Here is a 15,415-nt window from a genome sequence, read left to right as displayed (position 1 = left end):
ATATTTTCCTGAGATTTCTTCTTCAAAAATTCAATTTTGAACACTTATTTTGAACTTATCAACCTGAGTACTTCTTAATATCTTCTTTATTGTCCATTATAATATAATTATTTATAACCACGAAGAACTTTCATGAAAAAGAAATATAATTTTCACTTTGTAGCTTCTCTTCTTAAAGCATCAACCTGAGGACTTATTAACAATGTCTTTTCTTTTGGTTATTGTATGATTATTGGTTGTTGGAACCAACCTTCATTAAAAAGTAGGTGCTTCCAATATTTCCTGACGTTTCTCATACATAAGTTCAATTTTGAGCTCTTGTTAGTTCCTCCTTTGAACTGATCAACCTGAGTACTCCTTAATATCTTCCTTATTCTCCATTATAATATAATTATTGATAACACCGAAGAACTTTCATTAAAAAGAGAAGTAATCTTCTCTTTCTGGATTCAATTTTGATCTCTTTGTGGCTTCTCTTCTTAAAGCAACAACCTGAAGACTTATTAACAATTTCTTTTCTTTTGGTTATTGTATAATTATTGGTTGCTGGAACCAACCTTCATTAAAAAGTAGGTGCTTCCAATATTTCCTGAGGTTTCTCATACATAAATTCAATTTTGAGCTCTTGTTAGTTCCTCCTTTGAACTGATCAACCTGAGTACTTCTTAATATCTTCTTTATTCTCCATTATAATATAATTATTGATAACACCGAAGAATTTTAATGAAAAAGATACATAATCTTCTCTTTCTGGATTCAATTTTGATCTCTTTGTATCTTCTCTTCTGAAAGCATCAACCTGGAGACTTATTAACAATGTCTTTTCTTTTGGTTATTGTATGATTATTGGTTGCTGGAACCAACCTTCATTAAAAAGTAGGTGCTCCCAATATTTCCTGAGGTTTCTCATACATAAATTCAATTTTGAGCTCTTGTTAGTTCCTCCTTTGAACTGATCAACCTGAGTACTTCTTAATATCTTCCTTATTTTCTGTTATAATATAATTATTGATAACACCGAAGAATTTTAATGAAAGAGAGACGTAATCTTCTCTTTCTGCATTCAATTTTGATCACTTTGAAGCTTCTCTTCTGAAGGTATCAACCTGAAGACTTGTTAACATATTATTTTTTTTGGTTATTGTATAATTATTGGTTGCTGGAACCAACCTTCATTAAAAAGTAGGTGCTTCCAATATTTCCTGAGGTTTCTCATACATAAATTCAATTTTGAGCTCTTATTAGTTCCTCCTTTAAACTGATCTACCTGAGTACTTCTTAATATCTTCCTTATTCTCCACTATAATATAATTATTGATAATACCGAAGAATTTTAATGAAAACGAGACGTAATCTTCTCTTTCTGGATTCAATTTTGATCTCTTTGTAATTTCTCTGAAAGCATCAACCTAAGTACTTCTTAATTTCTTCTTTTTTCTTCATTATTACATAGTTTTTGATGACTACGAAGAAGCTTCATAAAAAGGAGGTAGATATAATCTTATTTAAATTCAGTTTGGTACTCAATTTTCTGAATCTCCTCCCTCCACAAGTCGAACAATAAAAACGAAAATAATTTGCGTTTTGAGTTTACTGTCGGAAGACCCATAAGACACAGAACAACGACGTTCATATTTTTATGTTTGAGCACATGTCCGTCGACATTAAAGTTTACGGTTCGGTTTTACGGTGCGCCTCCTTCATATTCATGAATTACGCAAATAAAACAATCGGAGAGGAGCCGCCACCGTTTTGTCGTCGCGCCGTCGGAGCTTATGCAATGCACCGGCTGGGATCGCGTGTCCCGTTTCCATTAGACCCACTTTATGGGACCTAGATGATCTTTTGCTCCTCGTGTCGGTCGTCCGGGTGATTTAAATGAGTCGGGGGGTGCGTGCGGTTGGTTAAAAGAACAATGTCTACGTTGCGGATGGAATACGGTGCATTCTAATGCGTGTTACGACTTGTTCATGAGGAAGGCTGCGTCTGGTGCAAGCAGGGACTTAGTTCTAAAACATTCAAGGCACTGATTCCATCCGTAGATGTGGGGCACCACCTGCAGGAGCAGCAGGACCATTACGTGCCACTCCTGGTGAATCCAAGTTCATGAAAGGCGGTCGGGTATTGTTGCCGTTGCGTGTTGTGCCGCAATAAACTTCAATTGCCTCTTTGACAAGCGTCGGTGTATCCTGCGAGTAGGACAGGCAATAACACATACTGCAGGACAACTTTCACAGTTTCCGCAACCATCCCATGTTCAAATTTACGTCGCATTCTGCGACAATTAAGTTTGACATTGATGTCGATAAAGTAGATAACCTTTCCATTGTTCCTGGTAATTTCGTCAGCTTGGCTTAAAATTGATATAAAACATAAAGTAGGTTAAATTTTTCAGTGCTGACTGTTTTGCATCGATTCATACGGTGTTGTAATGTTTACGTTGCATTTAACGCGACTTATGAAAGTAACATAATCGGGATTTACTGTTGCGCATTCTGACACTTATGCTGAAATACGTTCCACTGTTTCTGGTAATGGATTGTCTGGGTCCTGTTGAATTTCACCTGGAACAGAACGGTTCGTAATTATTGCAGACACAATAAGTAACATTTCATTTTAACAGCCCAGACAATTGAGATTTACGTACTTTTGCAATATTCAACGTGTGTAACGTAACTGTGTATTTGGATTGTGATTAATGTGTGTTTTGGATAAATTTATATTTTCTATTGGGATTTTATCCACATTTATTTGGTAATGCAATACAAACAATAATGGCATTTGGGCATGAGTTATTGTTTGTTGTTGCTCATAAACTTGTCATTGTTAAAATAGTGTTGCACAGACCCAATTACATCCCAAATATTAGAAACACAAACAAAATAATACCGAAAATTTGGTGTACAGAAATAATTTTGAATAAATTTCTACAAAACTAACTAATTCACTTCAATAGTACTTATTAATTGCAAAGTACATATATGTTATTAGAATTTGCTTATAATAAATTGGCTTATTATGGACTACCTTACAATCTATCAAAATCTTTTGTACAATGTTTAAAATTTTAAGTTAAAAACGCAGTGAATTCGTTTATAATAGATGTGACTTATAATGGACATTGCTTATAATGGACACCTATTGTTGATTTGCTTATTATGGACAACATAAATATGTTTATAAGATCAATCCCCATTTTTTAATCTTTAAAACTTTAAGACAACAAAATACAGTAAGACAGGCTTATAATGGACACACCAATTGTGGATTTGCTTATAATAAACTTTATTTATAATGAACCTCACTTATAATAAACACTCTTGTGGTTGATTGGCTTATTATAGATATGTTTATAAGATTAAACTCTATTTTTTAATCTTTAAAACTTTAAGACAACAAATTACAGTAATATAGGCTTATAATGGACACACCTATTGTTGATTTGCTTATTATGGACACACTTATATTAAAGTAAACTTTATATCTTATAATTATAAAACAAATTATATACAATAAAACTGTAGATTGGCTTATTAAGAATATGCTTATAGTGGACCAATGTCCATATTTTTTATTTTAAAATATTGAGATGAAAAATATAGTAAAATTTATTTATAATAAACTTTATTTATAATGAAATTTGCTTATAATGTACTTACTTATAGTGTATTTGCTTATTATGGATGTGCTTTTAATGGACCAACGTCCATGAATGTGACTTATAATGGACATTGTTTATAATAAACATACTTATTGGGAATTGACTTATTATGAATATATTTATAATGCACCAACGTCCATTTAATGTCTATTTAATAAATACAAGAAAATATAATTAAACAGACTTATAATGAATCTTGCTTATAATGGACTCATCTATTGTTGATTTGCTTATTATGTACACAAAATTTACAATAGAACTCACTAATAATAGACTTTGCTAATAATGAACTCACCTATTGTGTATTAGCTTATTATAAATATGCTTATAGTGGACGAATGTCCATATTTTTTATATAAAATATTAAAATGAAAAATAGACTAAAATTTGTTTATAATAAACATTGTTTATAATGAAACTCACTTATAATGAACTCGCTTACAGTGTATTTGCTTATTATAGATGTGATTATAATGGACTATCGCCCATTTTTTAATATGTAAAGTTTTAAGTTGAGAAAATACATTAAGACAGGCTTATAATGAATATTGCTTATAATGGACACACCTGGATTTGCTTATTATGAATATACTTATATTAAACTAAATTTTATATCTTATAATGTCCATATTTTTTATTTAAAGAATTACAATGAAAAGTAAAATTTATTTATAATAAACTTTGTTTATAATGAAACTCGTTTATAATGAACTCACTTATAGTGTATTTGCTTATTATGGATATGCTGATAAAGGACCAATGTCCAGTTTTTAATATGTAAAGTTTTAAGACAAGAAAATACAGTAAAACAGGCTTTTAATAAATCTTGCTTAGAATAGACATACCTATTGTTGACTTGCTTATTATGGACACATTTGTATGTAAAATTTTAAGACGAGAAAATACTGTAAAACAGGCTTATAATGAATCTTGCGTAGTATAGACACTTATTGTTGACACACTTATATTGAACCAAATATTAAATCTTATAATTTTAAAAGAAAATATAAAATAGAACTCGCTAATAATAGATCTTGCTTATAATGAAATTATTGTGGATTGGCTTATTGTGAATATTCTTATAATGGTCTGACGACCATATTTAATTTTTAAAATTTTAAAACGAAAAAAATAGTAGAACTTATAACTTATATAATAAAATTTGTTTATAATGAAACTCGCTTATAGTGAGTATATACTTATAGTATATTTGCTTATTATGGATGTGCTTATACCATTATAAGCACATCCATACCAACATCCATTTTTAATTTATAAAATTTTAAGACAAGAAAATACAATAAAACAGACTTATACTGAATCTTGCTTATAATGGACACACCCATTGTGATTTTGCTTATTATGGACATACTTATATTGAATCAAATATAATATAGCATGTGACTTTGTAAGATACACTTTGTTTATAATAAATCTTGCTTATAATGAAGTCACTTATAGTGTATTTGCTTATTGTGGATGTGCTTATAATGCATCAATGTCCATTTTTAAAAGAAAATACAGTAATCAATTTTACTTATAATGGACACGCCTTGAATCTTACTTAAAATAGACATATCTATGGTTGACTTGCTTATTATGGACACACTTATATTGAATCAAATTTTATATCTTATAAATTACAGTAAAACGGACCTCTAATAAATCTTGCTTATAATGGACACACCTATTTTGGATTTGCTTATTATGGACACACCTATTTTGGATTAGCTTATTTCGGTCACGTCTAATTTGGGTTTGCTTATTATGGACCAGCTTATTAGAAAGCAAATAAAATATTCTACTTAATACTTAAAAGACAAAAACTCTTTTTAATGTAAAATTTTATTTTCCTTTTATATATTTATTTTGCTAACATTAGGTAAACAGAACATAGTAACAACATTGACATTTCTTTAAAACTCCACACGCAAAACACGATGTCGATTTCATTAAATCGAACATGTTTGTTATCTGAAACAACGGGTCCGGCATTTAAGATGTCAAGATGCAGGCCGATTGTGTGCACTGAAATCGTGCCAAATATGGTAGGCAAAGTACTAAGTAGACGCCATTGCGTATGCCATGTCCATATATGCCCGCGGCTCGGTTCCCCTTCACAATGCCCCGTAACCAGACGGCAATAACATGCCGTGCCTCGTTTAGTTTTGAATCGTTTAGTTTTGTTGTCGAACGGTCTGCAAGTTTTTGGTGTGCGCACACAAGACACGACTACAATGCTCTTCGTTAATCTTAACATAATAATGGACGTGTCAGGAGGATTTGACAGTCTAACAACATGTTTAACACTTGTTTGATGTGGCTTAATTTATGTTTGTCTGCGTTAGATACATCCGACAATAACTGCATGTGTCTTATTAGGTGATAATTCCCCGTGATCCTTTCGCAGTTAATAGAGGGTTGCGGATGCATCAGGGACACGATCCCGCCAACCAAAATTACCCCGCACTAAGCAATTCATCAATTCCACTGCATTATCCGCTAGTACATTGTTGTTAGCCGTGGACAATGGCGATTCGAGTTGTCGATTTGATGAGGACCATTCGATATGAGTGTATATTGTGATCCAAACAATATGGCTAACGATCCAGCTAAACGGCGCCATGGAGTTATGATATTTTTCAACACGTGTCAATCAATAATTGTGTGTTCATTAGAAAGAGTTTAGAGTTTATTTTAAAGTACCCCTCTGGTCTCAATGAAGGAAATGAATAACACAAGTTTACAAACTGATGTATTTATCTCTTCTTCTTTTCCATATTTGTGTCTTCTTCTTTCATCTACAATGGAAAGAATTGCTCAATCAAGAACATTTGTCTACACATTTTAACAGGTTTAAGGCTTGTTGTGGAATTTTCAGAAGGAAATTTGGAGCTAGTGGAGCTTCCTGAGAAAAATTTAGAGTATAATTTTAAATGTTAATAGTCAGTGTCTCCTCATTCCTTAAATATTGCCCAGAAAGTCATCTTCATGCAAAGTAGAGCACATTGAGTCACATATTGGTCCATAAAAACCATATTTTCGATGGGAATTTAATCTGAGCATCTTAAATTGTAGGAGAAAGATAGAAGAACATTTTAATTTTTACTTCTCCCTAACTGAGGTCTTCTTTTACATATTTGTGACATCTTTTTTCACCTAAAATGGAAATAATTGCTCAATCAAGTACAATGGTCTACACAGATTTTGGCAGATTTTAGATACATCCTGAAGTTTTCAGAGTATAATTCAAATTGTTAATGGTTAGTTCCTTCCCATTATTTAAATATTCGTCCAAATTTCCATTTAAATTCATATGCATGAGAGTGGAGCTCATAAATAAGACAAGTGAGAAATTGCATGTGGCTCATTCACACGTCAAATCCGTAAGTAGGTTGGAAACACAACTTTTCATCGTTTTGACGAACAATTACCATCCTTTAGCCCACTCAACCTCATTGATGCAAAAGATAAAGTGCACTTAATTTTTCAATAACGTAGACTACGTCTAGACAGACACACCCTTGTAGTATTTCACAATGCGCCGTTTTGTTATCTCGGCAATTATTTCTATTTCGTCTATAGAAATGTAATTTGTCCCGGCAGGAAAACGGGAACGATTATACATACAATTATCGATATGTCATCTACATTTATGAAGGGCTGGAACAACATTGTTCAGTGTTTAAGTTGAACATGCAACTTCAGTTTTTATAAATAATTAAATTCATACCTGAAAATACACAATTAAAATGGTGTTAGTTTTTTGAGGTTAGGTTAGGTTGCCCGTTAATGTCCGTCATATATCACGGCCGTGACATAATTATCACTGACCAGGAGAATTGAAACGGCTGTACAAGTGCATCGTTTTGCCGGCCGGTTTAGTTTCGTCGGCGTAGGGGCATAATGAATTAGAAACGATCCGACGTCCGAATGGGCGGACGCCCCCGAATTTATTGCCGGCCCCGGTTCTCGCCGTATCCAGTCAAATTACCGCTATTTTTACACTTTTGACGTAACTTATCGCGATAATTTCGCCAATTGACTGTGAAATTTGAAATCATGATAAATCGCCGTTACGGGTTAATTTACGGGACTCGGATGTAATGATGTTGCGGTGATTCCGGACCGAATTTAATATGAGTTATTGCCACGGACGAATTTAATTTGCCGTTTGCTTTTATCCGTGTTTGTTTCGAGCAATTAACCGGCACAATATTACCAGTAAATAATTATTAAATTCAAGACCAAAGTAAATGTTGTTGAATGTGCTACATATAAACAATTTTTGATGATTATTAAGTCGTATAATAGTTTTTAATGTTCCTGGTGATTCCCCGTACACAGAGTTGCCTAAATATGACTTTTGAACAAACATTTACCATTAACATTTTTATTTGATTGAGCAATTTTTTCCATTCTAGATGATCAAGATGTCACAAATATGGAAAAAAGACCACAGTTAGGGAGTAGTAAAGGTTAAAATGTTCATCCAACCCTCTTCTACAATTTAAAAATGCTCAGATCAAATTCCCATCGAAATTACTGTTTTTATAGGCTAATATGTGCCTCCATGTGCTCCAGTTAGCATGAATATGCCATTTTGACGTATATTTAAAGCATGGGAAGGCACTAATCATTAACCTTTCTTATTATACTCTAAATTTTCCTTTGGAAACTCCACAATGTGCCTTAAATCTGTCAAAATCTGTAGACCAATGTTCTTGATTGAGCAATTATTTCCATTGTAGATGAAAGAAGATGTCACAAATATGGAAAAGAAGATCTCAGTAAGGGAGTAGTAAAAGTTAAAATGTTCGTTTAGCATTCTTCTACAATTTGAGAAAACTCAGAACAAATTTCCATAGAAATTACTGTTTTTATAGGCTAATATGTGCCTCCATGTGCTCCAGTTAGCATGAATATGCCATTTTGACGTATATTTAAAGCATGGGAAGGCACTAATCATTAACCTTTCTTATTATACTCTAAATTTTCCTTTGGAAACTCCACAATGTGCCTTAAATCTGTCAAAATCTGTAGACCAATGTTCTTGATTGAGCAATTTTTTCCATTGTAGATGAAAGAAGATGTCACAAACATGGAAAGGAAGATCTCAGTAAGGGAGTAGCAAAAGTTAAAACAATTCTACAATTTAAGAAGGCTCAGATTAAATTCCCATCGAAAATATGGCTCTAGTTTGACAAAATAAGACTTATTGGTGAATATTTAATAAATGGGGAGGCATAAACCATTAAAATCTTAAATTGTACCCTCTTATATGATAAAATCATATTAAAAACATATATTTTGTACTCTTATTAATAAAATATACATCATTAAGTACTTTTGACATAATTTACACTACTTATTAGGTCAACCAATTAAAAATGACCAACAGCTTACTTTTCTAATTAAATGTAAAAGCCTCATAAATTTTGCTAATGTATTTAAATAAATTCTATTTAAAATACACTGATTCACATATAAAATATTAATTTTAAACATTTACACTGCAAATAGTGACCAAAAAACCAATTTTCTCGTCCGGAAAAATTCGAGATAAAAAGTAATCACGTCAGGAATCCACCAGAGAACAAAATCGAAGCGAGAGTCACCGAATAATGCGTGGATTAGGTCGGTTGGGTACGAAATTATCTACGCCTTTCTGTGTCACCCCATTTCATGGTATATGGAAGGATCAAGTGGATTTGATATACTCAATTTATGCCCACCTAGACAAATGCTGATCTGATTAGAGTTAAATTAGTTTAGGTGTTCCCCTTATTAAAGGTTTGGATTGATGGGTTTTACGTCAAAGCTTAAGAAAATCAATATTTTGATTAATAATTATGCCTTAGTATATCTAAGAAATTAGTTTAGGTACTGTGAAAATGTATTCCACATCAAAAGGAAGGAACAAGCACTATTTTATTACATTTCAAATATGCCATATAATATTTCCGAGTTCATAACATTGCATATAATGTTAAAAATAACTCTGGGACGAGAATCATCCATGTGTATTTACTGTATTTCCGTTTCCTGAATTAATTTGTTTTACGTGTATGTTTGCTTTACATTTCCACAGAAATGTTAGATTTTATTATTTGTACTAAAATGAATAATATTATACAATTGTATCTTATTTTTCCTCGTTGTTTCCAGTTGGACAACATCAATTTATGTTTGAACGTACTGAAAAGCCAACATGTGTCCGGCGTGGAGAGCGTCTCAGCCCAGGAACTGAGAGATGGGAAGCTGAAGGCGATCCTCGCTCTATTCTACGCTCTATCTCGACACCGGCACGCTAAAGTCAGGGCCCAACACCACATACAGCAGGACATGACGCCTAACAGGTAGGCCACCCTCAATACACTACTTACTTGTAGTTCCCCCAATCGCATACAGGCTCCATCTCTTATACTATTTTTATAACGCATCCTTACTAAGGAATGTTTTCCAACAGATAATAAAATTGTAGAGTGTAAAAGAGCCGGCGCACAAAAACATAGAGTAAAACTTTTACGGCCGCAATTAAACTAAAACAAAAACGCCAGAAAACGGAATTGTAAAAGGCAACCTCCGTTGATATGTTGCATAAACTCGGGTGTAATCTGGAGAAACAAGAAATTAAGATAAACTTTACGACGTTAGTTTTAATTACTGTGTTCCCCAGTTTACGTAAGTCGTTCTAGTAAATCTTATTAAACGCCATTATCCACGGTTTAAGTTGATTTCACGATTCGATCGGGCGTATCGTGAAATTTAATGGGCGTTTAAAAATGCTCACTCGTACTTGTTAACGGGAAGAAAATAATTGAAAACTCAGTCGGGCGATTATTATTAATTTTTTAAACAAATTACACGTTTTTATTATATTAAAATGTTAATAAATTAATCTAAGTAAAGAAAAACTGATAATTTATCTACTTTTAATCAAAATTAATAGAAAAATTAAGGTGTTAATTATTATTTTACTTTAAATTCTCAAATTTAATCATTTCTTTTGTTTTTATTAAGTAAATAAAATTAAATAAATAAAACACAATAAGTCTCTGGTAATAACGTTTTATTTTCTGAAATTTCTTTTTGGTTTTTTCGCATTATTTTTGCTGTAAATCCCCCAGAGCAGCGGCGCCATTGCTCACGGCGGAGTAACAAGAGATTTAAGTGCGTGCCACACGGACAAACGAGCATCTGTCACGAAGTGACGTCCGTATATAATGCGAGCAGAACACATACGACGTGATAAATGATCGAAAGGCTCTGGAAACGTACTGAAAACGTGAAACGATTCCGTATTCCTTCCGGATATTCGCCGGCGGGATTAGCTCGCGCCGGCACCGTAGGCAACCCGGTGTGCGGCCGTGCGTCGGTGACGCTCAAAATGTTGGGCCGGGGTTTCACCCAATTAACTTGATTTATTACTGTTATTTTAAAATTCTTTGTTTTTATGTAACTTTATAAATAAATTGGCTAAATTTAGCAATAATTAAAACATATTATTATTGTTAATTAACACTTTAATTTACTTTATTAATATTAAATCAAATATAAAAGTAACCAGTACAAGTTAATAAAATGGCGGAAATAAAAAGTTAAACGTTAGTGACCTAGGGGTGTTTACAGGTCGTTTGAACGTTGTTTTGGAACTTCTGGCAAAGGGCGATTTAATTTGCAGAAGGGCTGATATTTACGTGCGGAACGCAATAGAGAAACTCCCGAACAACAGTCTGCATAATCGTAATTTGTTCTCCCGAGGGATAAATAAATAATTTTAACGGTTTACGTTTATGTGGGGGGCGCATTTAAATTTTCCACAACTTTGGAAAAACTTAATGTAGTTATTTAAACCATTTACAAAGGTTTTCAGGCTGTTTTGGGGAGTTTTACCTTAATAAATTGAGTTTATTTGTTTTTGTACCTAAAATTGAGGACCATTGAAGAATACACGTTTAATACTTATTATTTCATTAATTAAGGTGATTAATGTGTATAAATTAATGAGGCACTACTAATGATAATGCCCATTGTAGCCTTACACTTCTCGAACTCGGAGTAATCGGCTTTGGCAACAATCTCCACAATACACTTTATCCCAGTCAAATTATTTAATCCCCTCCCGGAGAAACGGCAACGAATAAAAAAAAAGAGGAGCGCGTTGACACGACGGGCGCAGCATCTGTTGTAAATTATGGGCCTAAATCCTCGGCCACGATTATTAGCCTCTTGGTTCTCAGCGCTCCTTCCGAATCGATGCGAATTTAATTATAAAGGAGGACGGTTGTGCCTGTCAAAATTTAATTGAAAATAATCGCGTGCCGCTTCCAGATTATATTCGGATACAATTTGTTGACTAAGGAGGAAATTTAATTGGGTACTCGAGAAAGATATGCGGAATGATTTGAACAATGTATTGTATTTTTTAGACGATTCGCTATTTGGAGATTCAAAGTTCATTGATCAACTGTAGTCGAATATAAATACATAATTGCTTTATTACTTTTCACTTCACCCCATTAAAATACTTCAGAAGACATGTTTTACTATTTATTTCTTGATGACCCTTCAATACATTTAATGATAATTGAATTTAAAATGGACTGATTACTATAAAAGCTATAAATATACATCATATTTGAAGTTTGAATATAATAATGTATAATTACTTAATATTTCATAAGAAATTTTTACTTTACTTTAATGTCACATACTGTTTGTAACTCCTCAATTCACTCAAATATAAATATGTACATGTTTACTTTATCATTCTCGACTTCACTTAATTAAAATTATTTTCCTTCACAAGAAATATGTTATTATTTACTTCTTGATGACTCTTTATTATGTTAAAAGATATTTGAATTCAAAGTGTAATGATTACTATATAACCTATAAATATCAATCGAATTTGAAGTTGAATATGAATAATGCATAATTACTTAGTAGTTCATAAGAAATGTTTACTTATTTTTCTATTTAATATTACATATTTTTGTAACTCCTCAATTCACTTAAAAGTTATTGAATTTAAGGAAAATATAAATATGTACATATTTACTTTATCATTCTTGACTTCACTTAATTAAAATTATTTTCCTTCACAAAAAATATTTTATTATTTACTCTTCATGACTCTTTAATATGTTAAAAGATATTTGAATTCAAAGTGAAGCGATTACTACATAACCTATAAATATCAATCGAATTTGAAGTTGAATATTAATAATGCATAATTTCTCAATAGTTCATAAGAAATGTTTACTTATTTTTCTATTTAATCTTACATATTTTTGTAACTCCTCATCACTTAAAAGTTATTGAATTTAAGGAAAATATAAATATGTACATATTTATCATTCTTGACTTCACTTAATTAAAATTATTTTCCTTCACAAGAAATATGTTATTATTTACGTGATGACTCTTTATTATGTTAAAAGATATTTGAATTCAAAGTGTAGTGATTACTACATAACCTATAAATATCAATCGAATTTGAAGTTGAATATTAATAATGCATAATTACTCAATAGTTCATAAGAAATGTTTACTTATTTTTCTATTTAATCTTACATATTTTTGTAACTCCTCAATTCACTTAAAAGTTATTGAATTTAAGGAAAATATAAATATGTACATATTTATCATTCTTGACTTCACTTAATTAAAATTATTTTCCTTCACAAGAAATATGTTATTATTTACTTCTTGATGACTCTTTATTATGTTAAAAGATATTTGAATTCAATGTGAAGTGATTACTACATAACCTGTAAATATCAATCAAATTTGAAGTTGAATATTAATAATGCATTATTTCTTAATAGTTCATAAGAAATTTTTTACTTATATTTCTATTTAATCTTACATATTTTTTGTAATTCTTCAATTCACTTAAAAGTTATTGAATTTAAGGAAAATATAAATATGTACATATTTACTTTATCATTCTTGACTTCACTTAATTAAAATTATTTTCCTTCACAAAAAATATTTTATTATTAATTTCTTGATGACCCTTTAATATATTAAAAGATATTTGAATTCAAAGTGAAGTGATTACTACATAACCTATAAATATCAATCGAATTTGAAGTTGAATATTAATAATGTATAATTACTCAATAGTTCATAAGAAATGTTTACTTATTTTTCTATTTAATCTTACATATTTTTGTAACTCCTCAATTCACTTAAAAGTTATTGAATTTAAGGAAAATATAAATATGTACATATTTATCATTCTTGACTTCACTTAATTAAAATTATTTTCCTTCACAAGAAATATGTTATTATTTACTTCTTGATGACTCTTTATTATGTTAAAAGATATTTGAATTCAATGTGAAGTGATTACTACATAACCTATAAATATCAATCAAATTTGAAGTTGAATATTAATAATGCATTATTTCTTAATAGTTCATAAGAAATCTTTTACTTATTGTTCTATTTAACCTTACATATTTTTTCATTTAAAAGTTATTGATTAATTATTCTTCTTCACTAAAACTTTAACTTCAGTTAAATTATTTTAGTAGCTGCAGATATTAATAAGTTTTAAAGTTACAGCTCTTCGTTAACCTCACATCCCTAAATATATGTTCTAATCACTACAACTGTGAGAGGGAATGTTTCTTTGTTTGTACGTATCCAATTAGTACAACTATCTCCTGGATATTGTTGCTAAAGTGCGATTATCTTTTATGGCTTCCATAAAGTAGTTGGGACGAGGGCTTTATTAAGCCGCCTCCCTTATTATTAATGTTTAGCTGATAGAGCTCATCTAAGAAAGTGCCAATTTATCTCTGTGCGGTTGATGCAGTGCTTTTGTCGCGGTGCAGTCGACGTCCTGCATATAGAAGATTAAAAACTCATGGCTGGAAACGTGGCACACCTGCTCACTCACAGGATTTACTAACACTGGAGGAAATATGCCCTATTGTACATTTTTAATCAGGGAGTACTTTGTAGAGGGTTGAATTTTATTAAAACGGGATTAAACGTATTGTAATTGTTCTTCTCTCACGTTTGTCTATATAAAAAAGCAACATAAACGTGCCCTTTTTGGCTGGCTTCAAAATAGCTGTGCTGTTGCTGTCTATCTATCGCAACAAACGTCAACGAAAGCACTCAGACCAAGCCAAGTGCTTTGGCAATTAACTCCTGCACCCTTACAAATCTAATCCACAATACGCTTTTTGTAGTCGTAATGTTACCAGATAAGGTTGCTGAACACTCTCGTTGTTCAGCGGGACCGTTACCGATGTCGACACTTCGTTCCCGACCATTTTTTTATTGCACACCGTGCGGATAGGTTTTTAAATTTTACGACGTGTGAAACACGTGTTCGTAAAATTTTACAGGGCATTTTTGATGGCATGAAATCATTATAATAAAATTTTATTCTTTCTACTTTTGGACGGCGTCTAAATGTGTACAATCTGAATGGTGTGATGGGTTTATTTGTGGTTCATATTTATGTGGAAGAGGCATTAAAATGGTGGAGTCTGATAAAGAATTATCTTATGGAACATCTAGGGTAAAAACAACTGGCCTGTTCCATTTCAAATGAAACATCTTTCTGTGGATGTTTTATTGAATAAAAATCTTTATCATTCAAAAATATTTTTCTTTCTATTATTAAATTAGGTAATTAAAGATTTCCTAAATGTCTGTAATAAATTTACTCGTGGCAATATTATTCAGAGATAATTCAAAACTAGGTACATTTCAACCTGAGCAAAG

General features: G+C 31.6%; 1 protein-coding gene across 4 annotated transcripts in view; it reads left to right on the top strand.

The window, feature by feature from the left end:
* The window catches only part of LOC109603017 (protein sickie), a 211,460-nt gene that overhangs the window by 108,738 nt on the left and 87,307 nt on the right, over positions 1–15,415 (top strand). For all 4 annotated transcript variants that reach the window (XM_049964722.1, XM_049964721.1, XM_049964723.1 and 1 more), the window contains one exon: positions 9,830–10,020. In XM_049964722.1, coding sequence (XP_049820679.1) covers positions 9,830–10,020 — 191 coding nt within the window. The remainder of the gene's footprint in view (positions 1–9,829; positions 10,021–15,415) is intronic.

Source organism: Aethina tumida, chromosome 3, assembly GCF_024364675.1.
Source record: "Aethina tumida isolate Nest 87 chromosome 3, icAetTumi1.1, whole genome shotgun sequence".
NCBI classification, from domain to species: Eukaryota; Metazoa; Arthropoda; class Insecta; order Coleoptera; family Nitidulidae; genus Aethina; species Aethina tumida.
The sequence above is the reverse complement of the archived record's forward strand: the minus strand, read 5'-3'. Positions and strand labels throughout refer to the sequence as shown.